Source organism: Microcebus murinus, chromosome 18 (genome assembly GCF_040939455.1).
Source record: "Microcebus murinus isolate Inina chromosome 18, M.murinus_Inina_mat1.0, whole genome shotgun sequence".
Classification (NCBI taxonomy): Eukaryota; Metazoa; Chordata; class Mammalia; order Primates; family Cheirogaleidae; genus Microcebus; species Microcebus murinus.
This window is the reverse complement of record NC_134121.1, coordinates 12222150-12248872: the sequence shown is the minus strand read 5'-3', so window position 1 is coordinate 12248872 and position 26723 is coordinate 12222150. Positions and strand designations below refer to the sequence as shown.

Below are 26723 nucleotides of genomic sequence, written 5' to 3'. Positions count from 1 at the left end.
CTGCTTCTTTGTCCTTTAGTGGTCGAGTTTGGGGGGACTGGCAGATCTAGGTTCAAATCCTAGCTCTTTCACTTGGACGTCGTGTGACCCTGGGTAAGCTCTCTGATTCCTAGTTTTCTCATCCGAAAGATAGGAATGATAACCCCTACTGGTAGGGCTGTAAGAATTAAAGAAGATGATACTGGTAAATTTATGGTTCACTAAATTAATCTCATTAGTCATTGTCATCCTGCTGCAGCTTGGGCCTTCTCGGGATCCTATGTTCCCTTTGCATCCACAACTGCTCCCCGCTTTCTTCTCTCAGCTCTGCCTTCATGGTTTCCTGCATGTAAACTCCCCCACCTCCTACTCAATGACTGAGCAGATCCATCCTGGGTACCCAATTCACAGCCCCCAGACTCCTGCTCTTCCTCTCTTTATTGTCCACCCCTAGGGTGGTGAGGGCAGGGAAGGGGCCACCACCCCACCCCCAGCTGGCTACATTTCCCATTGTTCGGTTTCTTCTTTCTGAGTCCCATTGAAGCCACAGAGTTTCATCTGGAAACAAGAGTTTGGGTTAGTGGCTTTTGCACATCAGGCAAGAGATCTTTCCCATGTGACCCCCAGATTCCCTAGAACCTTCCTACTCAGCCCCTCTGCCTCCGTGGCCAGTGCAAGCACACCCTGGCCTCCGCCCAGGCTCATGTCTGTACTCATTCTGGCTTGAGGGGTTTTAGTTGCTTCCACGGTCCCTCTCTGAATGCCCTGGGCTTTGCCAGCTCAGCCCCGTGGCCATCAGCTATTGACCACAGGTGGATATCACTTGAGACTCATTGTCTTTGGAGAACCAGGAAGTACCTGGAGTGGGTGGAGTGGCAGAGAGGAGTCAAGGAAGAGGCACGGAGCCAGTTGGGTGGTGCCAAGCTGGATGGGGTCCCAGCCCCTTCTAAGACTCTCTGGTTCCTCTCCTGTGCAATGTGGGTCTTGGTTCCAGGATGTTTAGGGCCTCTCTTACCACCTGTTGCTCATGTACTGGCCTGAAAGAATTGGGGGGTCAGGAGATGGGAGCTTGTCAAGAGCCAGGCCCACGGAGATGGTGGCCTGGTGCCCTCACCAGGCTGCTATAGTGTCACTGTCACTGTCAGGGAGCTCTCGGTGGCCTTGTAATCCCAAAGGGGCTTCCCATGTGGTCCAGTAGATGGACCTCAGTGCTCATGGGCTTCTCAATCACCCAGGTCAAGCTGGCGGAGCCTGGCAACATCACGGGATCAGGGCTGGGGCACCCATCAGGCTGGTGGCTCTCAGGCCCCTGCCCCCCAGGCTGGCCCACCATGGCTCTCACTGTCCTGCTGCTCATCTTCTGAGTCCTCCTGAAGCTCTGGGTGGGAGCAGGACCTGAGGTATCTTCCTTTGGTGTAATATTCCTTCCGTTGCAGACTAATCTCCTGCTTCAACATGATGATAGGCAAAACCAGGGAGGATTGACCTCTTCCCCTAGAAGAGTCTGAGGAACCTCTAAATTAATCTGAGTGTTATGGCTACCTGGTGTATCCATGCCTCCCAGGTGTCTATCGTGGGTCCCCCACCATAGGGGAGAAGCTCAAGTCCCAGATCCTCATCTCATTTACTGCTCTCACACCATCCACCTGAGAAAACCTTTAGTGACCTCTCCATGCCCCATGGTTCTCCTGAGCTTTCTATTTCTCACCAGCCAACCATCTCTGGGGCTATCTTGAGCTGGGACCCTACTCCTTCCCGGGGCCACCTCCCAGCATTTCTTCCCTGTCAGGCAGCAAGACCATAGGCTGATGCCCACTGAGGAAGACAGACTACGATTCAGACTTCTGAGCCACTACCCCCTTGAGTCCCTGGTGCCCCACCACAGCTAACCTCTGTCTTCAATGATAGGGCTCCTGGTCACCATGGCAGTCTCATCTTTGACTTCTTTAGCTGGTCCTCCTGTCCAGCCTCTCTGCACAGGCTTGGGCTCTGGGTTCAGCATCACACCTTGACTGCCACTACTGATATTGACACTACTCCCATTGCTGTCCTTGTCATCATCCAAGGGCTGGTTTTTCTGAGCCCTGAGGAACTTCCCTTCATCATAGTGTGCCTTGCGGTGCTTGTCAAAATCACTGGAGTCTGTGGACCATTGTGAGAGCTTGGCTTTCCCACCAGGCTCCCGCTGAAAGTTCACTCCACCTCCTTTTCCATTCCACCCCCAATCCTCCTCTCACATTTCCTGGGAGCATTGTTTGGAGACCCTGAGCTTCTGTTATCACCAGGCTGGAGGACCTTGGGGCAGAAATCATCCATTGTTGCAAACCTGAAGAGGAGGGAAACTAGTTGAGGACACCAAAGGGAGAGAACAACAATGGGGGCAGGTGGTAGATGGGGCTAAGCTGGCTGACCTCCCAGTCAGTCTTGGTCAGGCCTGATATGAACTGTAGTACTTCTCATTTTGGGTGCCCAAAAGCATAGCTGCCTCAGACCTGAGTTCAGGGGTGAAGGGAGGAAGAGGCCTCACACCGCAACTTATCTCTGGAGGACTCTCACCTCTCTGCCAGTGCTTCAGGAGTCATCTGAGAGGACCCGGCCGTGAGGTCCTCCAAACTGTCCTCCAGCCTGCAGAGGAAGGGGAAGCAGGGAAGGGGCATCAGGCAGTATCCAGCCCCTATCGCTTCTCTCTGCCTTCTCCACTTGTCTCCACCTTCCAATAGAGAAGAGTCCAGGCCAGCACAGTGGCTCATGCCTGTAATCCTAGCACTCTGGGAGGCTGAGGTGGGCAGATCGCTCAAGGTCAGGAGTTCAAACCAGCCTGAGCAAGAGCGAGACCATCTATACTAAAAAATAGAAAGAAATTAATTGGCCAACTAAAAATACATATAGAAAAAATTAGCCGGGCATGGTGGCACATGCCTGTAGTCCTAGCTACTCAGGAGGCTGAGGCAGAAGGATCGCTTGAAGCCAGGAATTTGAGGTTGCTGTGAGCTAGGCTGACACCACAGCACTCTAGCCAGGGCAACAGAGTGAGACTGTCTCAAAAAAAAAAAAAAAAAAAAAAAAAAAGAAGAGTCTAGGCTGAAGGGTTAGGGCGAGGGCTCCACCTGTGGTAGGGAGTGCTGGGCTCGTCCACCTTCATAAATCCGTAGTCCTTGTCAGGAGGGTGGTGTGTGGCCAGGATATTCATCTCATCCCAGTGCTGAGACTTTTTCCTAGCGTGGGAGGATGACACAGAAAAGGGGGAGAACTTCTAGTAACTCCTTCCTCACAGCTCTCTCTCATTCTTCAAGTCATTCAAAACACTTTTCTTACACCCCCTTGTAGAGGCTGGGGATGGAGTCAGACCCAGGGATAATCACGGTACTATGTAGCCAGGATTTATGGGGCACCTGCTACTCTCCCAAAGGCCTGGAACCTTTGGGAGAGCAGCAATTGCACTCATCTACTCTAACGTCTAGTTCTATGACTTCTCCCCTTCCCTTCTGGATTTGACTCGCCAGGGTCCTTAACCCCTCCCTCCTGGCTTTGGGCCACCTGCTAGCAGAGCTGGGTTCCTTCTCCGCAGTGGGGGATTTCTGCATCAAGACGGAGCTGTTCTTTTTTAGGATGCTCCGAGGCCGGTCCTCTTGGGAGGAGTTGGGGTGCAAGCAAGTTGAACCAGACTGCAGATCGCACCCCGAGCTGTTCACCCCAGACCCCCCAGAGCCGGTGCTGTAAGCCTCAAATACACTGATTCCAGGGTTCAATCCACTATGGTATGTGCTGGACCCAAGGCTGTGGCCCGTAACATCCCCAGGGTGCTGACTGGGCCCTCCCCCGGAGGGCCGGCTTGAACCAGAACTTCGAACTATCATGCCCCCAGAGTGCAGGGGGACCCCAGAATCGTGAAACAAGACTGTTCCAGAGGGCTGCCCGGCGCCTGCTTCTACTTCTCTGATCCTTCCGGGAACTCCTTTGGTTGCCTCTCCAGGGGCTTCCTGGTTGAGGCGGCCAGCAGGCCCTAGAAGCTCTGGCTTTTCCATGGCCCCACCAGGGGGCCACTCTCAGCTACCCGGCCCAGCCGCCTGGTTCCACCTAGCTCCACCCGAGGCCCCACCCCCACCGCGGTGGGCGGGGACACTAGGACTCAGGCCAGGGTCCCCGCCCCTCTGCTCCGTGGAGCCGTAGTGGGCAGTGGTGGAGTCCCCTATAGGGACCTCAGGCTGGAAGGCCTCCCCACCCCTTTTCTTTTTGTCCTACCCAAAGACTTTCTTTCTTTGTCTCTGTTATTTGTTCCCGCCCTTTTCCTTTATCACCGCCCTCATCCAAGTCAACCAATCATAGCCAGGAGGCCTGGCGAGAGGGCGAGAAGCCTTAATTGTGATGTCACAGACCTCCAACTTAACGCGAGCTTCTCAGAGTTGGGCTGGGGGCTTAACACCCCTACGGGAATCTTTAGGGATCATCGGCACCGCTGCTTGAAATTGCTGGTCGGGGTTTCTTTGTATTCTTTATTTGTGACTTTAAAATCTAATGGTTTGGTTGAATTGGAGTTCAGGCTGGGCTTGACTTGAAGTATTAGCTTTCCCTGCTCCCCCGGACAATCCACTCGCTCTGCCTCCCAGGAGAGGTGTGATACAAAGTGGAGGGATTGCGACACTGTCGCAAGACATTTCCGGTCTCAGTGGTGTGGAGAACAGAGATTTTTTCACTTATAAAGCTACCGCTTCTCTTCTCTGGGTCCTCCATACCTGGCTCATAGCGCTTCGAGCCTATTTCGCAAAGGGAAGACACCCCCCCTCTTGACGTAAAGCGAGTACTTCAAGGTGTCTCCTGCCCCGGCGAGGGCGGGGTCGTCGGTGCCACTGTCGCAAAGCTGCCCCCCTCCGTCGTAAAGATGCCTGCGGCAGGCGTTTCTTCCTTACACTGTCGCAAAAGCTCCCTGCCCAAGCCTTCACTCATCTTAGAGCCACTCCGTCACTTCGTCGTGCCGTAAAGCAAGCCTCCCCGACCCCGTCGTCCTTCTGTTCCCACCGTGGTAGTCCTTAGTTCCCCAGCCCGGGCAGCTTCTTTGCCCGGCAGTGCCGTAAAGCATATCTGGCCCCAGCCCCCGGTCGTATTCCCTCAGGGTGTCTGTCCATCGCGGTTGCCACGGTGCCGCCAAGCGCGGCTGTCGCGCGGCCCCCGTGTCAGCGGCGATGGCGGCGGGGTCGGGTGGGAGTGGGGGGTCTGGGGGAGGCCCTGGACCGGGGCCGGGCGGGGGTGGGGGCCCCAGCGGGGGCGGCCCAGGACCAGGGTCCAGCGGGGGTCTCGGCAGCGGCGGGGAGCTGCACCCGCGCACTGGGCGCTTGGTGAGCCTGTCGGCCTGTGGGCGTACAGCGCGGCGGCAGCAGCCGGGCCAGGAGTTTAACCACGGGCTGGTGTTGAGCCGGGAACCCTTGCGCGATGGACGCGTCTTCACCGTTCGCATCGACCGCAAGGTGCAGAACTGGGGCCGCAGAACCGGGATGTGGAGGGTGGTGGGAGGGGACTAGGATGGGGATGGGGTAGGCCAGTCAGAGTAACGCACTTCACCGGGTACCCAGAGGGAACCGACAGACTGTAAAGTACCGGGTGACGAGAGGGAAGTGAGGATGAAAAAGACACATTCAGTTTGAGGAGACATGGAGAACTTGAGTTTACTCAAGACCCAGAAGCTGGGAAGGGACATGTGGGCTCATCCTTTAGAATGGCTGGGGAACAAACCTGGAGCAATTTCTTGGGGATGGAGAATGGAGAGATGTCAGAAATGTGATGGAAAGAGAAGAGGGATACCAAGGAAAGAACAAACTATTGAAGGACAAACTCACAGGTAGAGCCAGGAAGACGAGTGAAGAGAAATACTTAGGGTGAGGGAGGTGTGTGTAATTCAATTGGTGAAGCGGCTCGGCTCTCAAAGAAAGATTTTGGGAGGAGCGTGAATCTGGGTGGAGCCTGAGCCTAGGAGAGAATTAGCCCTGTGGAAGTGTGTGAATACAGGAGCTAGAGGTATGGGCAGAGGAAGCCTGTGAATTTGGGTGGTTGGAGAGCCATACAGACCAGAGAAGTTAGAGAAAGCAAGAGGCTGGAACCAGGGAATTTAGCCTGCTTGGGCAGGAAAGGAGTGGTGTAGTAAACACGGAGTGTTGAGTAGAATTGTGAGGGGGAAACATGCCCAAATTATTACTGAGGCAGAGTCCAAAAAATTACTGCAGGTCTGATCTCTGGATTAGTGTCCCAAGAGGGATAGAAAGCCAGTTAGCTGTTTGAGAAGTGAGACTCAGTGGTCTGTGGAATGTGAAGTGGCCCATCCTGAGCCTCTGTCCTCCACCCCATCCCAGGTCAACTCCTGGAGTGGCTCCATTGAGATTGGGGTGACAGCGCTGGACCCTAGTGTGCTGGACTTCCCAAGCAGTGCCACGGGGCTGAAGGGGGGCTCGTGGGTAGTGTCAGGCTGCTCGGTGCTGAAAGATGGACGCTCTGTGCTGGAGGAGTATGGTCAGGACTTGGACCAGCTTGGCGAAGGGGACCGTGTGGGTGTGGAGCGCACAGTTGCTGGGGAGCTGCGGCTCTGGGTGAATGGGCGGGATTGTGGTGTGGCTGCCACAGGCCTGCCTGCTCGTGTCTGGGCTGTCGTGGACCTTTATGGCAAGTGCACCCAGATCACCGTGCTACCCCCTGAGCCGGGCTTCAGTCCCCCTACTCCCATCCCTACACTTCCCCTCGAGCCCTCGGCACCCCCTGAAGACTCTGGCTTGGCTGAACAGGGCACCTCTGGGGATGAAGGTGAGAACACAGCTAGGGCAGTGGTGGAGGGGTGGGGCAGAGGGCATGGCTGAAGGAATGGGGGAAATGCAGTGACAAGAGAGGCTGGGTGTGGGCAGGGCCATTCAGACCCCTGAGTCTGTTGAAGGGGAGAGCAGGGGTAAGAGGATGGGGTCTCCTGGCTGTGGGCCCTGAAGCAGGGGCTGAACCCTTATTCCCCTCCCATCCCACCTGGTCCCCAGCCTTCATGGTGTCCCAAGCGCAGGCCCGGCCGGAGACGTTTCCTAACAGCCTTGAGTCGCATAATGGTGAGGGCTTCTGGGAGGTCCTGGGAAGGGGAGTGGGAAATGAGGGAGGGACCTCAGGAGAGGGGTAGGAAGAGAGGCACCAAGTCTGAAGGTGTAGAGCCTCACTGCAGCTTCCTTACTCCATCCTGCTGCTGTAGACTTTGCCAGCATGGAGCTGTCTGAGGTGGTGAGCAATGCCATCCTGTCTGCCTACAACGGGGGCCTCCTGAATGTGAACCTGAGCTCTCCACCAGCAGGGGATGGGCTGGCATCTAGTGGTGCTGCCACCTCACCCATCCTTACTTCCAATGACGCCCTGCTCTTTCACGAGAAGTGTGGGACCCTCATCAAACTAAGCAACAATAATAAGACAGCTGAGCGCCGGCGGCCCCTGGATGAATTCAACAATGGGGTTGTCATGACCAACCGCCCTCTTCGGGACAATGAGATGTTTGAGGTGTGCAAGACCCTGGGGTCCATCTGGTGCCTCACCCCTAGGAGCTACTAAAGATGGGGCTCAACTCTAGATGCTGGGAGGGTGGGCTTGGGGAACAACCAAGGGCTGAGGGTCCCTCCTCTGCATTTATTAATATGTTCCCTGCTCTTCCCTTCTGCTGCCACTTAACACCAGATCCGTATCGACAAGCTCGTAGATAAGTGGTCAGGCTCCATCGAGATTGGTGTCACCACCCATAACCCCAACAGTTTGGAGTACCCGGCCACCATGACCAATCTCCAGTCAGGTACGAGCCCTGAGTAGGGGTAGGGATGCAGGCTTGGGATTGCTGAGTGGAAGGAAGCCTGTTCCCAACCAGGGTGTCCACCTTCACCCAGGCACCATCATGATGAGTGGCTGTGGCATCCTGACCAATGGCAAGGGCACCCGCCGGGAGTACTGTGAATTCAGTCTGGACGAGCTGCAGGTGAGGATGAGGCTCAGTGCCTTAGGCCACTCCCCAGAGGAGCCACAGGTACTCTATGTCCCTGCCTGGGCACCACCAGTGGTTGTCTCTGATAAGCTAGAGCAAGCAAGTCTCTTTATCTTTTCTGAAAAGGCAGGGTTTCCCAACAGTTAAGCACTCAGATTTTGGAGTCAGATAGTTCAATTCCTGTTTGGCTGTTTTGAGGCAAGATACTTACCCTCTTTGGTTGCTTTTTTCTCCCCCTAATCTCTAAAATGAGCTTACTAGGAGTACCTATTTTGTAGACTTAGACTTAAGAAATTGATGCTTGTGAGATGGTTTAACTTAGTGCCTGACTTGCATTGAGGGTTCAGGAAATGTAGAAATTGTTATGCCTGGAAAACAGGGATCCAAGACCTGTCCTACCTGTTCTCCAGGGTGGTCTGAAACTTACATGAACACCTTTTAGAGTTGTTCCCTTGTGGAATGAGGTGGGGGGAAGGCCCCGCAATTGCTCTAGACCCTGGCTGTGGATAGATTCCAAACTGAGCTATCTTTCTGTTTTAAGTAGGAGGGAGACCACATTGGCCTCACGAGGAAGTCCAACTCTGCCCTGCACTTCTTCATTAATGGCATTGATCAGGGTAAGAGGACGCTTAGAGAGGGCTGCTGGGCCAGGGCTTTCAGTGGGGGTGGGGATGGGGGTCTCTGCCTCATTCTCCTGCCCCTTTTTGGTGCTTGGTCTCCCTGTGTTTGACTCTTTTCCCCTCATTCTCCCCATCCCACTGAAACCCCTGCACCTTCCACTGCCACAGGAGTGGCTACCCCTTTGACACCCCCAGTGGTGTATGGTGTGGTGGACTTGTACGGGATGGCAGTGAAGGTGACCATCGTCCACAACAACAACCACAGTGATCGTCTCCGCCGGAACAATGCCATCCTGCGGGCGCTGTCCCCAGAGGGCGCTCTCCGCCGTGCTGCTCCTGCTGCCCAGGCAGAACCTGAGCGCCTGCTCTTCCACCCTAACTGTGGGCAGAAGGCAGCCATCACCCACGAGGGACGCACTGCCCTGAGGCCCCAGTATGGCCCATGGGGTGGGGAGAAGCCTGCAGAAGGAATTCTAATTGGACTTGGGGGGGAAGGGCGGGGAAGCAAGAGGCAGAGGGTGGTCTGGGGAGCCCTGGACAGAAAAGCTGGGTGCCTCCTAGAGTTTGAGGTTTAGTTTGTTGGGTTGGGCAGTGGGTGTTGGTGGGCATCACGGGGCTAAGCCTTGGCATATTCAGAGTGTTAGGGATCTGAATCTCCATTTTTTGTGCCCTCAGCGCCACCGATGACTTCAATCACGGTGTGGTACTGAGCAGCAGAGCCCTGCGGGATGGAGAGGTGTTCCAGGTGCGCATTGACAAGATGGTGGACAAATGGGCTGGCTCCATTGAGATTGGTGTCACCACCCACAACCCTGCCTACCTCCAGTTGCCTTCCACCATGACCAACTTGCGCTCTGGTGAGTTCCCAAGAAGGGCAGCGCCAGGACAGGGTTTTAGAGAGGACTGTCCTTGAGGCCCTGGCACTTGTTCTCTAGCCCCCTTTTCACTTGTCACACTTGTGATGACTCAGTGGCTGGGGAGTGCCACATGGGTAGGGCCTGTGGCTGGCTTGGGAACTGCAGAGTTTACTTACCCTGTTCAGGGAAGAAAGCTGGTGGTCAAAGAAAAGGCAAGGTGGGCTATGGGCTCAGGGGAGTAATGTGGGGGTCGTATGTGAAGGAGAGGAGCCCTGCATTTACCCTCAGCCCTCTGCCACTCCTTGTCCCCCTAGGGACCTGGATGATGACCGGGAATGGGGTGATGCACAATGGGACAACCATCTTGGATGAATATGGGCACAACCTGGACCGCCTCAAGGTGGGAGAGTGGCTGTACCGCCTGCTCACAGCAGTAGGGGAGGCAGGGGAGGCGGGGCTGATGGAGGACCAACCCAGGCAGGAACTCTGCCTGACTCCTCACTCCAGCCCCCCCTTCTTCCAAGGCAGGGGACACGGTAGGTGTGGTACGGCGGGAGGACGGAACTCTCCACTTCTTTGTCAATGGAATGACACAGGGCCCTGCTGCCTGGAATGTGCCCCCGGGTGTCTATGCTGTTGTGGATCTCTACGGCCAGGCAGCCCAGGCCACCATTGTGGACGACGTGGGTGAGGGCCGGGCTGGGCTGGGGCAGGGGTGTTAGGGTGGCCTTGGGAGGCCTTAGAAACACCTGGAGATCTAATGGGTGGTGTCTCTCTTGCAGAGGTGCCTCCAGTCCCTGAACCGCTCCCAGAGGGAAACAACCAAGTATCTCCAAGCTCCCCTTCTTCAGGCGCTGGGGGCTCCGACCTGCGCTTCCACCAGCTGCATGGCAGCAATGCAGTCATCACTAATGGGGGCCGTACTGCACTTCGCCACAACTGCCGCAGCGAGTTCAATGACGCCATCGTCATCTCCAACCGGTCAGTCTCTGAATTTTCATGTCCCCACCTTACACAACTGCCCAGCCTCAGCCACCCAAGTAGAGCCTCCCTGATCATCACTTTCGTTGGCAGGGCCCTGCGGGATGGAGAGCTGTTCGAAATTGTCATTCAGAAGATGGTAGACCGCTGGTCAGGCTCCATTGAGGCTGGTGAGGGGGCATCTGTGTGTGTGTTGGGGGGGACGGGATGCCTGTGGCCTAGGGGGTTAGCTCTGACTTACCCCTGCCTCCTCCCAGGAGTGACTGCTATTCGGCCTGAAGACCTGGAATTCCCCAACACTATGACAGACATTGATTATGATACGTGGATGCTGAGGTTGGGCTACCTGCTTTTGGGGCCACCTTAGCAGGATTGGGTGGAGCTGGCTGGGATCAGGGAAGCAGGGTTTGGGCTTAGGGTGGCCGGGTGGTGGCAGACTAAGGGGATGTGGCTGCCTCGTCTCAATTCAGGAAAGCCACGTCATTCCTGCAAAGGCTCAGTCCTCCTTCCTCTTAGGGTAGTTCCTGCTTTTCCCTGGGGGGATCCCAGGGACAAAGGAGATAGGATTGGGCCTCAGACCTAGATCGAGACCCCAGTCCAAGGCACTGAAGGTTCTTACAGGTCGAGACGGGGCAGGGGCTAATGTGAGGATGAAGCTGGGAGGCTGATCCACCTCTTCTCCCATCCCCCCAGTGGCACAGCCATCATGCAAGATGGTAACACAATGCGCAACAACTATGGGTGTGACCTGGACGCACTGGGTACAGGTGCACGAATTGGCATGATGCGAACTGCCAAGGGTGATCTGCATTACTTCATCAATGGCCAGGACCAAGGTGCCGCCTGCTCAGGCTTGCCTCCGGGTAAAGGTGACTACTCTGTGGCTTTTAACCTGCCACCCTCAGCCTAGGCCATCCAAGCTGCCAACCTTCTGATTCCTTCCTTTCCTACCCAGAGGTGTATGCAGTAGTGGATCTCTATGGCCAGTGTGTCCAAGTGTCCATCACCAGTGCCACTGGCCCCATGGACAACAGCCTGGCAACCAGCAACACTGCCACTGAGAAGTCATTCCCCCTGCACTCCCCAGGTGTGACATCAGGGAGGGAAGGTGGGCTCTGCTTGTCTGATATGGGCTGAGGGGTACAGCTTCCAGGTCAGGGAAGCTATTCAAAGATGGCTGGCTGGGTAGCTGCAGGCTACAGGCAGGGAACAGCCCATGGTGGTAAGCAGCCACCCAGAGGTATGGGGGAGGTTACACCTGGTACACAGACCCTGGACACTTGCCTGCCACCAAGGGGCCAGGACGCCATAAGCTAGACCTACCATGTTTGGAAATGAATCTTACTGTGGTGAAAAGAGATGTCAAGAGGCCCCGAGGAATGGCAGATGGGGCCTTTGTGTCCACTTTAGTTTCATCTGAAAGCCTTGCTTTGTGTCCTATCTGAAGTCTGCTGCTCCAATCCTAACCCTTCCTCTGGTACCATCTTTCCACAGTGGCTGGTGTGGCTCACCGATTCCATAGTACTTGTGGCAAGAATGTCACCCTGGAGGAGGATGGCACAAGGGCAGTACGTGCGGCCGGCTATGCTCATGGCCTTGTTTTCAGCACCAAGGAGCTCAAGGCTGAGGAAGTATTTGAGGTGGGTTGTCGAGATGTGACAGAGGGGGTTGCCAGGCCCATCACCACAGGGCCAGCTACTGTTTTCTCTCTCACAGGTGAAAGTGGAGGAGCTGGATGAGAAGTGGGCAGGTTCTCTCCGGCTGGGGCTGACTACACTAGCACCAGGGGAGATGGGGCCCGGAGCAGGCAGTGGCCCAGGGCTGCCTCCTTCCCTGCCAGAGCTCCGGACTAAGACCACTTGGATGGTGTCCAACTGTGAAGTGAGGCGTGATGGGCAGCTCCAGAGGATGAACTATGGCCGGAACCTAGAGAGGCTGGGGGTGAAGCAGCTGGCTCCAGGGACAGGGGAGGGGTTGGGAGTGGAGGTGGCAGGGAGAGGTGGGCTGAGCATCTGTCCTTGTCCCACTTGGTCTTAGGTGGGGAGCCGTGTGGGCATTCGTCGGGGTGCAGATGACACGATGCACATCCTGGTAGATGGAGAGGATATGGGGCCTGCAGCCACTGGCATTGCCAAGGTACACCTAAGCACTTCCTTGGGTTCTGGGAGTGGCGTTGAGGTCGTTTGCTAATCCCTGACTTCCTGGGTCTTGTGTGCCCACAGAATGTGTGGGCTGTGTTGGATCTCTACGGGCCAGTACGCAGTGTGTCTATTGTCAGTTCCACGAGGCTGGAGGAACCAGAAGGCACCCATCCTCCTTCCCCTAGCTCGGACACCAGCAGTGAGGGCGATGAGGAAGACGAGGGCGAGGAGCATGGCCTGGGAGTAAGAGGCTGCAGCAGGGCCTGCCGTGCACACGGATGGGCAGTTGGTGGGCTACCGGGTGCCAGACCTGTTTTAGGTTCTCTAATTGTCCAGTGGAGGCACAAGCTCTGTAAACCCCAGTGGGGTGGGCCTGCCATTGGCAACCCATGCAGCTCAACCTCTTCCTCCACAGCAGGGCCAGAATCAGGTGGGTATTATGCCCACAGCCCTTGAGTTCCTGGAGAACCATGGGAAGAACATCCTCTTGTCCAATGGGAACCGTACAGCCACACGGGTGGCTAGCTACAATCAAGGCATTGTTGTCATCAGCCAGCCCCTGGTGCCCCAGCTGCTGGTCCAGGTGGGTTCTACCTCCTTAGCCCTAGCTCCTCTCGCTCCAGGGTGGCTCAGAGCCAGTCCTCTTGGGGAAAGGCTTTTTCAGGTGGAGAAAAAAAGGGAGCAAGCCACTTGGATGAGCTTCCTGGGCTTTTGTTTGTACCCTGTAATGGGGGTTGTAAATCAGTTACCATGAAGTCCCCACCTGGTGACAGGTGAGGGAAGCAGTAGGGAGGAGCTGGAGGAGTCCCAGGGAGATGCCTGATCCTGTATGTGGAAACGGGGGCTTTCCAGAGGAGGGGGCCTTTCTGTTACAAACTGAAATTATCTGTAAAAGTTGGCCAGGGGAAGGAAGCCCCTAGGGACCAGAATTCTTACAGAGGCAACAGTAAGATCAGGCTCAGACAGGGAAGGAAACAACCAAATTTGCAGTTTCTATTTCTTCCAAGCATCAGGAAGGACAGCATCTCAAGCCACAATCTGGGAGATGCTACGTTCCCTGCCTGGCTGAGGTGAGGAGTCTGGCTCTTCCCAGGGGGCCATGATTGTGGAGTAATTTCTTCTCCCCAAGGTGCGAATAGACTTCCTGAACCGACAGTGGACATCTTCCCTTGTCCTGGGAGTCATCACCTGCCCGCCTGAGAGGCTCAACTTCCCTGCCTCTGCCTGTGCCCTCAAACGGGCAGCCTGGCTGCTGCGGGGCCACGGGGTCTTCCACAACGGTCTCAAGGTGAGTAGGGAGCCAGAGAGAAGTGAGGAGAGGGCCAGGCCTTTGAGTAGGGAGGGGCTGGCCAAAAAGGAGGAGTGGGATCCCTAGCCCTGGAGGTGGGGCCACAGGTCTAAAAGGGGACAGTAGTGGGCAGGTCAGGATGTGAATGCCATGTCCTGGTTGGCCTCAGGCTTGCAGCTGCCTCCTATGTCCCTGCCATTGAGAGTAGTACAGTCGGGAGAATGGGGAGGGTTCTAGGTAATTGAAATGGGAGTAGGGTCTAGGCAGTAAGTATGGAGGCAAAGGCCAGTGACGCAACCTGAAGCAGAGTAAAGGATGGGATAGCTGCTGTGGTGGGAGTCTGGCCTCTGGAAGACAGTAGGTCTCTCCTCTTAGATCTGTGAGAAGTTTGGGCCAAATCTGGACACGTGTCCTGAAGGCACCATCCTGGGACTGCGGCTGGACAGCTCTGGGGGGCTGCATCTTCACGTCAATGGGGTGGACCAGGGGGTGGCTGTTCCAGATGTGCCCCAGCCCTGCCATGCACTTGTGGACCTCTATGGGCAGTGTGAACAGGTTAGTGGCAATGGGGGTGGGGAGGAGGGGGTGCCTGGGAGATAGGGCTATCCATTAAGGGGCTCAGCAGGCCCTGGGGGCTGACCAAGCTCTAGCTGACCACCCCTCTCTCCTGCAGGTGACAATCGTGAGCCCTGAACCAGGGGCTGCCAGTGGAAAGAGTGCTGGAACCCAAGGGGACATGGAGAAAGCAGACATGGTGGATGGTGCGCCAGCCCAAAGGGACCAGGCTCCTGCTCCCACCCCTGCTCCCCTACTTCTAGCCTAGCTCCTGTGACCTGTACCCTTCTGCTCTCTTAGGTATCAAGGAGAGTGTGTGCTGGGGTCCTCCACCTGCTGCTAGCCCTCTAAAGAGCTGCGAATACCATGCCCTTTGCTCCCGTTTCCAAGAACTGCTGCTGCTTCCTGGTGAGTCCCAGTCCCCCACAACCCTACTCATTCCCAGGGCCAGGTCAGGGCCATGCCCAAAGCCCTGGAGACCAGCTGGAGTGCAGCAGCGCGGTGGAGACCCAGGGCAGGAGTCATAGCACCAAGCCTGCTACTCGCTCTCCCATAGAGGATTATTTCATGCCTCCACCGAAGCGTAGCTTGTGCTACTGTGAGTCTTGCCGGAAGCTGCGTGGAGACGAGGCCCACAGGCGCCGAGGGGAGCCTCCCCGGGAATATGCCTTGCCCTTTGGCTGGTGCAGGTTTAACCTCAGGTACGTATGAGCAGGGGTCATGCATTTCCCCTGCTGATCTTTGTTCCCTTGTGAAAGCAGGGGATACAGGGAGGGGTCCCAAGAAGGTACATGGACGAAGTGATAGAACTTCTTTGTCTAGGACATGACCTTGGGGAGCCAGGGACCTCTGTCCTATCTGCCCTATCTGTCCACCTCCTAGGGTGAATCCCCACCTGGAGGCAGGGACGCTAACCAAGAAGTGGCACATGGCATATCATGGGAGTAATGTGGCAGCCGTACGGAGGGTGCTAGACCGAGGGGAGCTGGGAGCAGGTACTGTGAGTGGGCAAAGGCAGGGTAGGCTGGGCCTGGGGGCTACTAGGAGGAATAAAAAGGCTGTCCTGACCCAGTTCTCCTCCCAGGCACTGCCTCCATCCTGAGCTGCCGGCCGTTGAAGGGAGAGCCTGGGGTAGGGTTCGAGGAGCCGGGTGAGAACTGTGCACCTCCTCGGGAAGAGCAGCCCCCACCTGTGCTGCTCTCCCCCTCCCTTCAATATGCTGGGGCCGAGACCCTGGCCTCCAAAGTGCAGTGAGTACACGGGAGGGGTGGGGAGAGATCTCTAGAGGCTCAGATCAAGAAGGGGCCTCAAGGCCAGCCATTGCAGTCTTTGTGATTTGCTCCCCCCTTCTCACCCTATCTTGCCAGTTGCTCAGTCTCCACCTCCAAGAGGTGGAGCCCTTTCTTCACTCATTCATTGAACACATACCACTTATATGCTACTTTGGTGGGTAAATAAAGGAACCTTGCTCTTGTGGAACTTATACCTTCTCTCTCTATGGTGTTTACACATGACAGTTATAGCTGGGCGTAGTAGCTCACACCTGTAATCCTAACACCCTGGGAGGCTAAGGCAGGATCACTTGAGGTCAGGAGTTTGAGACTGGCCTGAACAAAGAGCAAGACCCCGTCTCTACTAAAAGTAGAAAAAATTAGCCAGGCGTGTGAACCTGTACTCCCAGCTACCCAGGAGGCTGAAGCAGGAGGATCGCCTGAGCCCAGGAGTTTGAGGTTGCTGTGAGCTAGGCTGATGCCATGACACTCTAGCCTGGGTGACAGAGTAAGACTGTCTCAAAAAGAAAAGAGTAGGTTCTATGGAAACAAAAAAAAAAAGGGGATTGGGGTGAAGGAGAAGTGCATTGGAGCAGGCGTATTAAATAGGTAGTCAGGCTGGGCGAGGTGGCTCACGCCTGTAATCCCAGCACTCTGGGAGGCCTAGGCGGGCGGATTGCTTGAGGTCAGGAGTTCAAAACCAGCCTGAGCAAGAGTAAGACCCCATGTCTACTATAAATAGAAAGAAATTAATGGGCCAACTAAAAATATATAGAAAAAATAAGCCGGGCATGGTGGCGCATGCCTGTAGTCCCAGCTACTCGGGAGGCTGAGGCAGGAGGATCGCTTGAGCCCAGGAGTTTGAGGTTGCTGTGAGCTAGGCTGACGCCACGGCACTCACTCTAGCCTGGACAACAAAGCGAGACTCTGTCTCAAAATTAATAAATAAAATAAATAAATAGGTAGTCAGGGTAGGCATCATAAGAAGTTAAGATTTGAGCAAAGGCTTGAAGGAAGCAGGTGAAGGATGTAGATGAGCAGGCTTTGGGAGGAAGAACATTTCAAGCAGAACAGCCAGAGTTAAGTTCCTATAAGATGGGGGAGTATGTCCTAGGAACAGCAAGGCCTGTGTGGTTGGAACAGAGTTAGGGAAGAGCTGATGGGCCAGAGGCCTCACTCTCCTATTTCTGCTTCTTGTCTTACAGATTCCGGGACCCCAAATACCAGCGGACGCACCAGGCTCAGGTGGCGTTCCAGGTGTGCGTGCGCCCTGGCTCATACACCCCTGGGCCCCCTTCTGCTGCCCTTGGAGAACCTCCTGACCCTCACTTCAGTCCAGCTGAACTTGAATGGGTCACTAAGGAGAAGGGGGCCACACTCCTCTATGCCCTGCTGGTACGGGTGGAATGAGGGGTGAGACACCACTACTACAAGCACAGTTGGGCTTTGGGCCCATGGACTCTGAGTGACGACTGCCTCCACCTCATTCCAGTAACTCATGGCATGCACAGGTGCTCGTCTTGGCAGATGCACAGGAGCACGTAGGCAGGCTCTCAGATTTAGATGGGAAGTGGCACATCTCCATGTCCAGGGGCCCAGAACACTCCCTCTGATAGGAGGGAGCTTGGGGGAGCCCAGCTCTGGGCCCTGGGTACCCCTCTTCATGCACTGATTTGGGGAACACGACTCCCTGTTACTCCCCTCCCCCTTATCACTTAATTTATTTCCGTTTTTGTTTCTGGTTACTGTGAATCCCAGAGGAGTCTCCCCCTGTGCCCACATGAAGCTGCTTTTTCCGGGGCCGTCGGGCGGGAGTGGGGAAGGGCGGGCGCAAGGAAGACGGGGCCCTTCTGTACAGTTGTTACTGACTCTGATTTCCAAGGAGCCAATAAACGCTGTCTCAGAGCATCCGCCTTGGTGTGTCTCGCGTGCGCCCCTCTCGGAGCCCGCAGTCCCCTGGGCAGCCCCGCCCCCCCCCCCCCCCCCCCCCCCCGCACTGCTTGGCCAAGTTGGAGGGCTGAGAGTGCCAGTCGCCCCCGCGCGCCCGCCGCGGGCACCTGTCCCAACACGCTTCCGCCTTCTCTCGCCCAACCCGCGAGGTCGGCCGCCGCCGCGACTCCGGAAGAATTCGGCCCGGCCGCCGGATGTGACGCAGGGGCCGAGGCGCGCCAGAGGCCGCGGAGAAAGCGCCGAGAACGCGGGTAGGGAGGGGCTGGCGCCGGGGCTGCCGAGGAAGGGGGCGGGGGCGCGGGGTCAGGGACCCCGGCGCCGCCCGCGCGCGCAGTGGAGCGGGGGCTGCGGGCCCGGCCGGGCGGCGGCGCCCAGGACGCGTGACCGGGGCGGCGAGCGGGCCGGGCTCACGGGCTTCCGCCTCCGCCGGGCGCGGTCACCCCGTGAGCGCCCGCCTCTCCACAGGTCCCGTCTGAGGTCTGGGAGTCAGTGACAGAGCCGGGCGCCCACGGCCCGAACGTCCTCGGCAACACCATGCCTGCGCTCCTGGAGCGCCCCAAGCTTTCCAACGCCATGGCCAGGGCGCTGCACCGGCACATCATGATGGAGCGGGAGCGCAAGCGGCAGGGTGAGCTGGGGCCAAAACGGGAAGACAGACAGCCCAGAATGGCTCCGCTATCCCAGGGCTGGCCTCCACCCACGGCCAGACCAGTGCGCCTGCGGCCGAGGCTAGAGGGAATGAACAGCTCCGTTGTGGTGGGAGTTAAGAGGCATGGTCCAAGCTCCCTCTTTTGAGTTGGGAAGGACCTTGGAGAGCACCTGAGAAAGCCTCCCTCTCCCTGCCCCCTGTAGCAGTGAGGGGAAGCCTATCCCCTCGAGGGAAAGTGCCATTACCAGGAGCATACGGGCATGTTGGGATAAGTAGATTTTGATGGTCTTCAATCTGTAACATTTGAATTTCACCACCCTGCCACTTCCCCATTTTGCCTGATTGTCCAGAGGAAGAAGAGGTGGACAAGATGATGGAACAGAAGATGAAAGAAGAACAAGAGAGAAGGAAAAAAAAGGAGATGGAAGAGAGAATGTCACTAGAGGAGACCAAGGAGCAAGTAAAGCAATCCCTTGATCTCTTCCAGCTCTAACTTCTTCCCTTGGCTCTCCCTGCCTTCATGTTCTCCTCCCTGCCCTGCCCCACCTCCTAGATTCTGAAGTTGCAGGAGAAGCTTTTGGCACTACAGGAAGAGAAGCACCAACTTTTCCTGCAGCTCAAGAAAGTTTTACATGAGGAAGAAAAACGGAGACGAAAGGAACAGAGGTGGGATCAGAGAGCTAGAGTAAAATGGGGGCAAAGTGGAACTGGGATCAAGTAACAAAGAGAGAATTGCAGTTTAACGATGGGAGAGGGCACCTGTCCTTGACTTTGACCTGCCTTCCTTTCATGCCAGTGACCTGACCACCCTGACATCAGCTGCGTACCAGCAGAGCTTGACTGTCCACACAGGAACTCATCTCCTCAGTATGCAGGGTGAGGACTAAAAAACCAGACAGACAGAATGGGGTCTCCTGGAGGTTGCAGCTTCCCTTTTCAGCATCTTGAAGCCCCTCTCCCTTTCTAGGGAGTCCTGGAGGACACAATCGCCCAGGTACCCTCATGGCAGCTGATAGAGCTAAACAGATGTTCGGACCCCAAGTGCTTACGGTGAGAGAAGCAGGATTGGATGTCCAGACCCAGTTGCTTTTCTCTGCTGCTTCTACCCAAGCACTTAGTGCATAGGGAAAATGGAGTGTATAGAGATATACACAAGTCACCGGGTTTCTGCTCTCAAGGGCTTTGCAGTGAGTTCTCATCCTCCCTTCCTTAGACCCGGCACTACGTGGGCTCAGCAGCTGCTTTCACAGGGACCCCAGAGCATGGGCAATTCCAAGGCAGCCCAGGTGGCGCCTATGGGACTGCTCAGCCCCCACCTCACTATGGGCCCACACAGCCAGCCTACAGTCCTAGTCAGCAGCTCAGAGGTGAGTGATGGAACGAGGGAAGGGGGGGGTTTCCTCAAAGCCCAGAGGGAAGAATGTTATAGAGCAAAAAGAGGTTCTGATGTCTGTGCCTCCTGCCTTTCTCAGCACCTTCAGCGTTTCCTGCAGTGCAGTACCTATCTCAGCCACAGCCACAGCCCTATGCCGTGCATGGCCACTTTCAGCCCACCCAGACAGGTGACAATACCCCATGCAGGAGCCCTAGCTCCATCTGTCCTCCTTCTCTTGTTCTCTACTCATTTCACATAATCTTCTCCACGTAGGGTTCCTCCAGTCTAGTGGTGCCTTGTCCTTGCAAAAGCAGATGGAGCATGCTAACCAGCAGACTGGATTCTCTGACTCAGTGAGTATGGAGCCTTGGGAGGTCATAGTCAGGGCTATCCTAAAGGGTCCTCAGTATGCCTCAGGTCCTGACTCTGTTCTCTGCAGTCCTCCCTGCGCCCCATGCACCCGCAGGCTCTGCATCCAGCCCCTGGACTTCTTGCCTCCCCCCAACTCCCTGTGCAGATGCAATCAGCAGGAAAGGTAAGGATAGTACCTTTATACTACCAGGAAAACAGGATTAGGTAGGACAGGTGGCCCATACCATCTGGTTTTCCCTGCCTCCTCAGCAGTGGTTATCAGTAAGGGTATTAAGTGGGAGAGTATGTTTGCTGACAAAGCCCTCCTTTTGTCACCATCACCACCAGTCGGGCTTTGCAGCTACCAGCCAACCTGGCCCTCGGCTCCCCTTCATCCAACACAGCCAGAACCCGAGATTCTACCACAAGTGACCATCAGATTTTATCTTCAACCTCACAGCATACCTAACCCACCATGGGATGGGTGACAGTGCCCCCTCCTGTGTGTCCCAGGCCAATAAAATCTACCTGTCACTGCCCCTGGCTGCTGCTGTTTGTTTGGAATAGGCCAAGGTTGCCTGGAGGGTGGGGGGGATGGCTGGCAGGTCCACAGCCAATCAGAGTGAGACAATGGGTTACAGTGAACTCAGTGGCAAACTTTAGTCCGTTTCTGCTTTACAAATGCAACTTCACTCAGCAAATAACCATTTGATACAAATAAGCAGCTGAGTTGGGGGCTTCATATTAAACTTGTAGTTTTATTCGGGTTTGATTTTAACAAATTTGTCGGGGAGAGAGCCCGCAGGAAAGGGTGAAGCCCATGGGGGCAGGGCCCTCCCAGATGCCTGAGGAGGGGACAGGTCCCCTCCCCTCTCCTCCTCTTCCCTCCCCATCTAAAGGGGTTTGGGGAGAGAAATAGGGGAGGGGGCTGGTCCCCAGTCTGTGGGGGTGGTGCTTGGGGTAAAGGGCTATGAGGAATAGGGGACCAGACCAGGGATGAGTAGGGGAAGGACACAAGACTATTTATCCACAGCTTTCTGATTCCAGATTGAATAATAAAAAAAAAAAAAACCAAAAGAAAAAAAAAACAAAAAAAAAAACACCAAAACTAAACCACAAGCAGCACCCACCTCCTCTCCCCCACCAGGGCTGTAGTGCGAGGGGAGAAGAGGCAGGCAGCTTCACCAAGGCCATGGCTTGCTCACTCCTGGCCAAGGGAGCTGGGTGAAGGGCAGGGGCTCCCCGACAGATTGAGGGGATGGGGGAAACCAAAATAAAACGTCAAATAAATTGTGTATGAGTCCAGCCTAGGGCCAGGCCAGAGCTGGGCCAGGCTGGGGGAGGGGGCCTCTGCAGACTCGAGGATCACTGCTGCCACCACCGCCACCCTAAGGTAGGAGAGAGAAACCATGTAAGACAGGGTATAATACCTTCAACAGCAAAAAAATGTGAGGACAGGACCAGGCTAGGGGCAGGAAGCCTGGAACAATTAAGAATTGAGCAACTCTTTGATGAGGACAACAAAGTGCTTAAAGGGAAATGGTGAGGAGTTTTGTCACTCACCTGGGAGCCAGTTATTTTGCCATGGCCTTGATTGCAACAGCTGCCTCCTCTGTCATGGCAGACAGCACCGTGATCTGGAGGAGCAAGGGGGACAGTCAGCAGATGTCTGGGCTCAGAGGAAGCATAAAGAGCAAACTGAGCACAAAAGAGGGGGAGATAATGCTTTACAAGATCATCAGATTAAAAAAAAAAGACGGGGAAGGAAGCACCTTACCAGGATCTCTTCTCCACAGTCATACTTCTGCTCAATCTCCTTGCCAAGGTCTCCCTCAGGCAGACGGAGGTCCTCTCGCACCTCCCCGCTGTCCTGGAGCAGTGATAGGTACCCATCCTGGATGCCAATCAGCTAGGGGCACACAGGGAAGGAAGCTGAAGGTAGGCTGAGGGCAAAGGTTCTGATGGACAAATGGGGGTGACAGCAAACTACTAATACCAAATATCCTCTCCTGCCATTTCCTTCCTCTCTCCCAGCACAAGCTCTCCTGGTCAATTCATGTTTCCCCCCCCATAGACCACTAACCCATCCTCATTCAGACCATCTACATACCTGGAAGTCATTCCTTTTGATATTGGGGACATCCATATTATGAGTTGACGGGCAGATATCTTCATATTTCTTCCCAGTAAAGATGTCAATACCAACCAGGTGAACCTGTATGTATGCATCACAAAGAGAAACCCAACCAAACTCTAGGATGGAGGAGATAAAGACTTGCCCTTGGCTGGTGAGGAAGTCAGACTACATTGTTGGGGCAAAGATCAGGAGAGTTGGAATTGAACCAGTCAACTCAGGAAAGAAACACTAAAACCTTTAAAAAAAAAAACAAACCTGAGGCTAAAAGACCACCATTGAGATTGGGTTTGACAGCACAATGGAAAATTGTACAGCAGGTTCAGAAGAAGTAGTTACCTTGACAAAAAAACAATGACAAACAAGATGCCCAGGGGAGTGGGAGGAGTCTAGGTAAAAAGTTTGGAGAAAGAGTTTTCCCAACACTGGGACAAGGGACTGAAAACTTGGGAAATGAGAAAGGTAGAAGGGAAAAGGCAAGAAAATAAGAAATGTTGAAGAAAGCTGAAAAAAAAGGTGTGTGTGTGGGGGGGGATTACAAAGAACTATGTAGTTAGGAAACAAACCAAAAGAGCACAGAAAAGGATCTCAACATTAGAGAATAAGCAAGATCAATGTCAAGTCAACAAAAGACAGAAAAACCGATGAGGGAACAAAACTGCAAGAAATTCAACAAGAATGGACCAGGTTGAAATCTGGGAGAAAACCAAGACGAGTCTGAGGTGACAAGGGAAGCACCAGCAAGAATGTTAAGACGCAAGAAACCACAGAGGCTCAAGGAACCCAAGAAGAGTGGCCCAGGGCAAACAGAGACACTCTGATTCTACATCAGAGTCAAAGGGAAAGCTAGAACTGGGGAATGAGGCAGCAAGGTGATTTGAAAGCTCAGAGGTAATACTAGAGTCCTTCAAGGGGAAGGCTGCATTCTTTGTTAGGATTGGAGAAACCCTGGAAACAGTGATGGAAACAAAGAACAGCTACAAAGGCTCAAGGGAAGAGAGAAAAACAAAAAAAGTAAAAAAGCCAGGAATGAGGAAAGAACAGCTGAATAGCTGGAGCATAAAGGCCTATGAAGAGAAGAGACTGGCACAAAGCTGGAGAAATGGAGGGACTACCAGAAAATGATGAGGGACAGAAGACTAACCACAGAAGAGGCTGAAGACTGGGGAGCAGATGTAGTAGTGTGAAAGGGCTGAGTGCTGAACAAAAGAAATGAGACAGTAAAAGCAGAGCTAAAGGAAGGTAGAGGGCCAGGACTCATGGCAGCTTGCTGCCAGGAGCCCCAAGGATACCGGAGGTGTGGGGAAGGCAAGATGTGGAAGTGAAATTCTAACCTTGGCGTGGCCGTGCTTGCCAGTCTTCGAAGTAGACATCTCGACGATCTTACATGGCCGGCCTTTGAGCACCACAAAGCCATTCTTACGTAATGCTGAGCACTGCATTGGGAAGGTGGCTGAGGCCCCTGCATCTCCTGTCTCGAAGTCCAAATCATCTGCCATTTTAAGAGGCTTCGATTCCAACTAGAGCCAAGAAGAGAACTGGCGTAAGGATGGAGATTAAAAGGACCTCCAATCTATCCCATTTCTCTCTTGAAACATTGCTTCATTTTTCCCAACTCTTTTAATTCCATTACCCACGTAAAATAAAGCCACAGTTCCTGGAATAAATACTGACTGGACTCTAATATACTTAAGAACTGGTGTGTGTATATGGAAGGAGGGAATAGCTGTATCCTCTCCCCAAAATGAAAGCTAACTAGTGGCTTGGGAAAGGAAGGCTCCAGGGAGTTAGTATGCCAAATCTCAGAGATGAGGAAAAGCCTACTTCCTGGGAGGGGGAGGACTCAGGTGTTACTTGCCACTGAAACCAATCACCCCTCTTCCCCACACACAGCCAAGGCTATAATTAGGTGAGCAGCTATGATCCAGCAAAAGGGTGTGGCTAATGGGGGGAGGGTGGAGACCGGAGGACAAGGCCCCACCCATCTGTTACACTCCCCCATCCACACACAAACCAGTCACTGATACAGGAAACCACAAGGCCTCTTTGGGGGATTCCCGCCTTGCCAACATGCACTTGCAGATGGAGTCAAGGGGAGAAAGTGAAGTTATTTCCTAAATGATTCCCGACTAAACACCTCGATCTCAGTTCCCAAAGGGAACCCAGGAACACAGCCTCTCCTGGAGGGCCCTCCCACTTTTCCCAGGATGCATCTGTCCTGTCGGCTTTTCAGGCCCGGCCTGTACAGTCCGTAGAAAGTAGGAGAGTAGGGGGTAGTGAATGACAATAAAATGAAAGCAAAAGATTGGTAGTAGTAAGTAGCAGAAATCATACATGCTGGTAGAATTAAGGACTCTAAACCCCAGCAACTTCCAAAGCAAATACCACGGGAAGACAGTGACAAGGTGAGCCCATATCACGTTGGGAAACTCATCTGCCCGGGACTTTAAGGCGCTATCGGTACCGGTTGGCAGAAGAGTTGGGCTCCTGTCCAATTGCCCTCAGTTTCCCCATTTCTACAGCCTACCACCTCAAAGAGTGCCACTTACACCTGGCTGGCCGCCTCACTGCACAGAATAGGGGGAAAGCTCCAGGGCCCATGAGATTGGGGAGCGTTAACATATGCCTGCAGCGGGCCCTCTTGGGTGAGCAAGATCTGGGCCTCGGGCTTCCCCCACTCCTCAAATTCCAGGCGCCCTCAGACCCCCGCGCAAGGACCAGGTCTCCCTGCGCTGGGGGCTGCCGGCTCCCGCCCACCATGTGGCCGTCCGGGGCTTCCGGCGGCCGGGACCTGGGGGGAGGGGTCCCCGCGCTGCCATGCGGCCCCGGTCCACCTTCGGCCATGCGGCCTCCGACCCCGAGGGCAGCCTCCCGTGGGGGGCACTTCCGGTGCCACGGCCGCCCCCTCCTCAAAGGCTGCGCCAAGCCGGAGCCACGCCGCCTCCCCTCCCCCACGCCGGCCGCCAACCCCCCCGTAACATGCCCTCTCACCGAACAGCCCCCTCCCCCACCTCACGTGGCTGCGCGGCGCCCGGTCCTCAACCGACCAGGTACACTTGCCCCGGCGGGCCGATCTGGCCCCTGGCCCTCGCCCCGGCGTGGCCGCCTGGCGGCCTCTCCCGCGTGGCGGCCTCGCGGCTCGCCGTCCCCCGCCCTGCGTCGCTCCAACGTCACCCGGCCGGCCCCAACCGTCACCCTGCGCGCCAACCGGGGCGCGCTCCCGCGCCTCTCCGCACCTCCCGCGGCTCCCCAGCCGAACCCGTGCGGCGGTGGCCACCGCTCCCCTCTGCCCCCTCCCCGACCCCCGCGCAGTTCCATCTCTCCTCCCAGGCCCAAGCCAAGGTTCCGCGCACGCGCGCCCTGCCAGCTCTCACCTCGCGCGAACGCACTGACTCGACCCCGTCCGCTCGCCGCGAGCCCAACCGCTGCCTCCGAGCCCGCTGCCGCCGCCGCCGCCGCCTCTACCGCCGCCGCCGCTGCTGCACACGGGTCTTAGTACGCAGGCGCCGACTCCCCACTGACCAACCAAGCAGCCCTATGACAGCCGCGCAAGCGTGCTATCTATCTCCTCCGCCCTCCACCCCCGCACTGCGCAAGCGCATAGACCCTCCCCGCGCTCCACCCTCCCTCCCACCTACCCATCCAATGACGCGTATACGTGACCCCGCCCCTCACAAATCCAGAGCCCTTCCGACTAGTGTGCAACGCGCAGGCGCGCCCGGTTTTTTAATCCCTTCAACCTCCTCTTCCCTCCCCTTAGTAGACGACTCGCCCTACCGGACAGTCATTGCGCCTGCGCAATAAAGATCCCTGCACTCCACACCCTCTGAAGGAAACGCCTCGGTCTTAGAACGCATGCGTGTAGGGAATCCTAAACGCCCCTTCCACCTCAGACGTCGCCTGTACGCCGGGCGTTGAAAGACCACGCCACTGTCTCTTCTAGAACGCATGCGTCCTAGGAAACGCCCCACTTCGGCTTTAACTGGACTTAGATAACTCACACGTTTCAGAAAACTTGCGCTGTGGGGTGGGCCCCTTCTCTTGGAATCCTTTCCCCCAGTTCCACACATGCGCAAGAGATCTCTTTCCGCTCCTCTCTTCCTGGCTCGCTTGTGTGGTCGGGTTACCGCCCATTTCGGCTTCACTTCTCTAAACTGTACGCTTCTCTTCTGCCATAGAGTTTCACCCGGCGAGATAGAGCGGTCCTGTACCAGCCACCATCTTGTTTAGTCTTCGGTCCGTGTTGGTGCCTATGACTTACATAGAGTCCTTTCCGTTCTTGAACAACCCTCAATAAATTGAGATTTAACATAGTATTTCTGTTTCTTTTCCCAACTGTGCTCTACAATTTCCAAAAGAATTGTCTACCACGTCCCTTAGAAAAAATTCTCTGTAAAGAAGAGTGGTATGGGCCGGGCGCGGTGGCTCACCCCTGCAATCCTAGCACTCTGGGAGGCCGAGGCGGGCGGATTGCTCGAGGTCAGGAGTTCAAAAACAGCCTGAGCGAGAGCAAGACCCGGTCTCTACTATAAATAGAAAAGAAATTAATTAGCCAACTAATATATATAGAAAAATTTAGCAGGGCATGGTG

The 26723-nt window shown here is 55.4% G+C and overlaps 4 protein-coding genes across 10 annotated transcripts; 2 read left to right on the top strand and 2 right to left on the bottom strand.

Moving 5' to 3' along the window:
* Positions 1–399: 399 nt before the first annotated feature.
* LOC142861911 (protein phosphatase inhibitor 2-like) lies at positions 400–4743 on the bottom strand. 3 transcript variants are annotated; one of them, XM_075994119.1, is made up of 8 exons: positions 4356–4743; positions 3087–3194; positions 2536–2604; positions 2217–2305; positions 1870–2121; positions 1310–1483; positions 838–1016; positions 400–537 (listed from the first exon to the last, which is right to left on the bottom strand). In XM_075994119.1, exons 2-7 carry the CDS (start codon positions 3167–3169, stop codon positions 991–993), a joined length of 693 nt encoding a protein of 230 aa, XP_075850234.1. In that variant the 5' UTR covers positions 3170–3194; positions 4356–4743; the 3' UTR covers positions 400–537; positions 838–990. The 3 variants fall into 3 exon arrangements, with proteins under 3 accessions (XP_075850234.1, XP_075850232.1, XP_075850233.1); XM_075994117.1 differs by lacking the exon at positions 4356–4743 and adding an exon at positions 3517–4235; XM_075994118.1 differs by lacking the exon at positions 4356–4743 and adding an exon at positions 3517–4235 and having other exon boundaries at positions 1322–1483.
* Positions 4744–5135: 392 nt separating this feature from the next.
* Positions 5136–17581, top strand: NEURL4 (neuralized E3 ubiquitin protein ligase 4). 3 transcript variants are annotated; one of them, XM_012776690.2, is made up of 29 exons: positions 5136–5441; positions 6321–6765; positions 6987–7052; positions 7190–7488; positions 7663–7774; positions 7866–7954; positions 8505–8577; positions 8749–9013; positions 9256–9437; positions 9752–9837; positions 9962–10124; positions 10220–10418; positions 10512–10588; positions 10676–10754; positions 11112–11281; positions 11374–11505; positions 11913–12058; positions 12135–12359; positions 12456–12554; positions 12641–12802; positions 12978–13142; positions 13689–13847; positions 14223–14402; positions 14521–14608; positions 14703–14810; positions 14959–15103; positions 15285–15397; positions 15487–15652; positions 16879–17581. In XM_012776690.2, the coding sequence occupies exons 1-29, from the start codon at positions 5160–5162 to the stop codon at positions 17081–17083; spliced, it is 4680 nt and encodes a 1559-aa protein (XP_012632144.2). In that variant the 5' UTR covers positions 5136–5159; the 3' UTR covers positions 17084–17581. The 3 variants fall into 3 exon arrangements, with proteins under 3 accessions (XP_012632144.2, XP_012632138.2, XP_012632160.2); XM_012776684.2 differs by having other exon boundaries at positions 11112–11287; XM_012776706.2 differs by lacking the exon at positions 6987–7052 and having other exon boundaries at positions 5160–5441.
* Positions 17582–17766: 185 nt separating this feature from the next.
* On the top strand, positions 17767–20537 carry GPS2 (G protein pathway suppressor 2). The gene is made up of 11 exons (XM_012776737.3): positions 17767–17874; positions 18089–18251; positions 18623–18732; positions 18826–18938; positions 19069–19148; positions 19240–19322; positions 19486–19639; positions 19745–19834; positions 19921–20000; positions 20087–20182; positions 20347–20537. Exons 2-11 carry the CDS (start codon positions 18158–18160, stop codon positions 20428–20430), a joined length of 984 nt encoding a protein of 327 aa, XP_012632191.1. The 5' UTR covers positions 17767–17874; positions 18089–18157; the 3' UTR covers positions 20431–20537.
* A 199-nt stretch (positions 20538–20736) lies between these two features.
* EIF5A (eukaryotic translation initiation factor 5A) lies at positions 20737–26235 on the bottom strand. Of its 3 annotated transcripts, none has more exons than XM_012776755.3 (6): positions 26134–26235; positions 23467–23652; positions 22109–22213; positions 21776–21907; positions 21562–21635; positions 20737–21386 (listed from the first exon to the last, which is right to left on the bottom strand). In XM_012776755.3, the coding sequence occupies exons 1-5, from the start codon at positions 26200–26202 to the stop codon at positions 21573–21575; spliced, it is 555 nt and encodes a 184-aa protein (XP_012632209.1). In that variant the 5' UTR covers positions 26203–26235; the 3' UTR covers positions 20737–21386; positions 21562–21572. The 3 variants fall into 3 exon arrangements, with proteins under 3 accessions (XP_012632209.1, XP_012632215.1, XP_012632223.1); XM_012776761.2 differs by lacking the exon at positions 26134–26235 and adding an exon at positions 25507–25701; XM_012776769.2 differs by lacking the exon at positions 26134–26235 and adding an exon at positions 25144–25283.
* Positions 26236–26723: the final 488 nt, after the last annotated feature.

What these genes read in the sequence shown, in the direction of transcription:
- LOC142861911 (XM_075994117.1), bottom strand. Translation starts at nt 4,004, where the DNA reads ATGGAAAAGCCAGAGCTTCTAGGGCCTGCTGGCCGCCTCAACCAGGAA. An exon ending in CCCTATCATTGAAGACAGAG is followed by an intron (nt 1,484 to 1,869) that starts GTTAGCTGTGGT and finishes GAGGTTCCTCAG; the next exon opens with ACTCTTCTAGGGGAAGAGGT. An exon ending in GCAGGACAGTGAGAGCCATG is followed by an intron (nt 1,017 to 1,309) that starts GTGGGCCAGCCT and finishes CAATTCTTTCAG; the next exon opens with GCCAGTACATGAGCAACAGG.
- NEURL4 (XM_012776684.2), top strand. Translation starts at nt 5,160, where the DNA reads ATGGCGGCGGGGTCGGGTGGGAGTGGGGGGTCTGGGGGAGGCCCTGGA. An exon ending in AGGCTTGCCTCCGGGTAAAG is followed by an intron (nt 11,288 to 11,373) that starts GTGACTACTCTG and finishes TTTCCTACCCAG; the next exon opens with AGGTGTATGCAGTAGTGGAT. An exon ending in TGCCCCAGCTGCTGGTCCAG is followed by an intron (nt 13,143 to 13,688) that starts GTGGGTTCTACC and finishes CTTCTCCCCAAG; the next exon opens with GTGCGAATAGACTTCCTGAA.
- GPS2 (XM_012776737.3), top strand. Translation starts at nt 18,158, where the DNA reads ATGCCTGCGCTCCTGGAGCGCCCCAAGCTTTCCAACGCCATGGCCAGG. An exon ending in GCGGGAGCGCAAGCGGCAGG is followed by an intron (nt 18,252 to 18,622) that starts GTGAGCTGGGGC and finishes CTGATTGTCCAG; the next exon opens with AGGAAGAAGAGGTGGACAAG. An exon ending in TCGGACCCCAAGTGCTTACG is followed by an intron (nt 19,323 to 19,485) that starts GTGAGAGAAGCA and finishes TCCCTTCCTTAG; the next exon opens with ACCCGGCACTACGTGGGCTC.
- EIF5A (XM_012776755.3), bottom strand. Translation starts at nt 26,202, where the DNA reads ATGTGTGGAACTGGGGGAAAGGATTCCAAGAGAAGGGGCCCACCCCAC. An exon ending in GCGCAAGTTTTCTGAAACGT is followed by an intron (nt 23,653 to 26,133) that starts GTGAGTTATCTA and finishes TCTTGGCTCTAG; the next exon opens with TTGGAATCGAAGCCTCTTAA. An exon ending in TCAAAAGGAATGACTTCCAG is followed by an intron (nt 21,908 to 22,108) that starts GTATGTAGATGG and finishes GTGTGCCCCTAG; the next exon opens with CTGATTGGCATCCAGGATGG.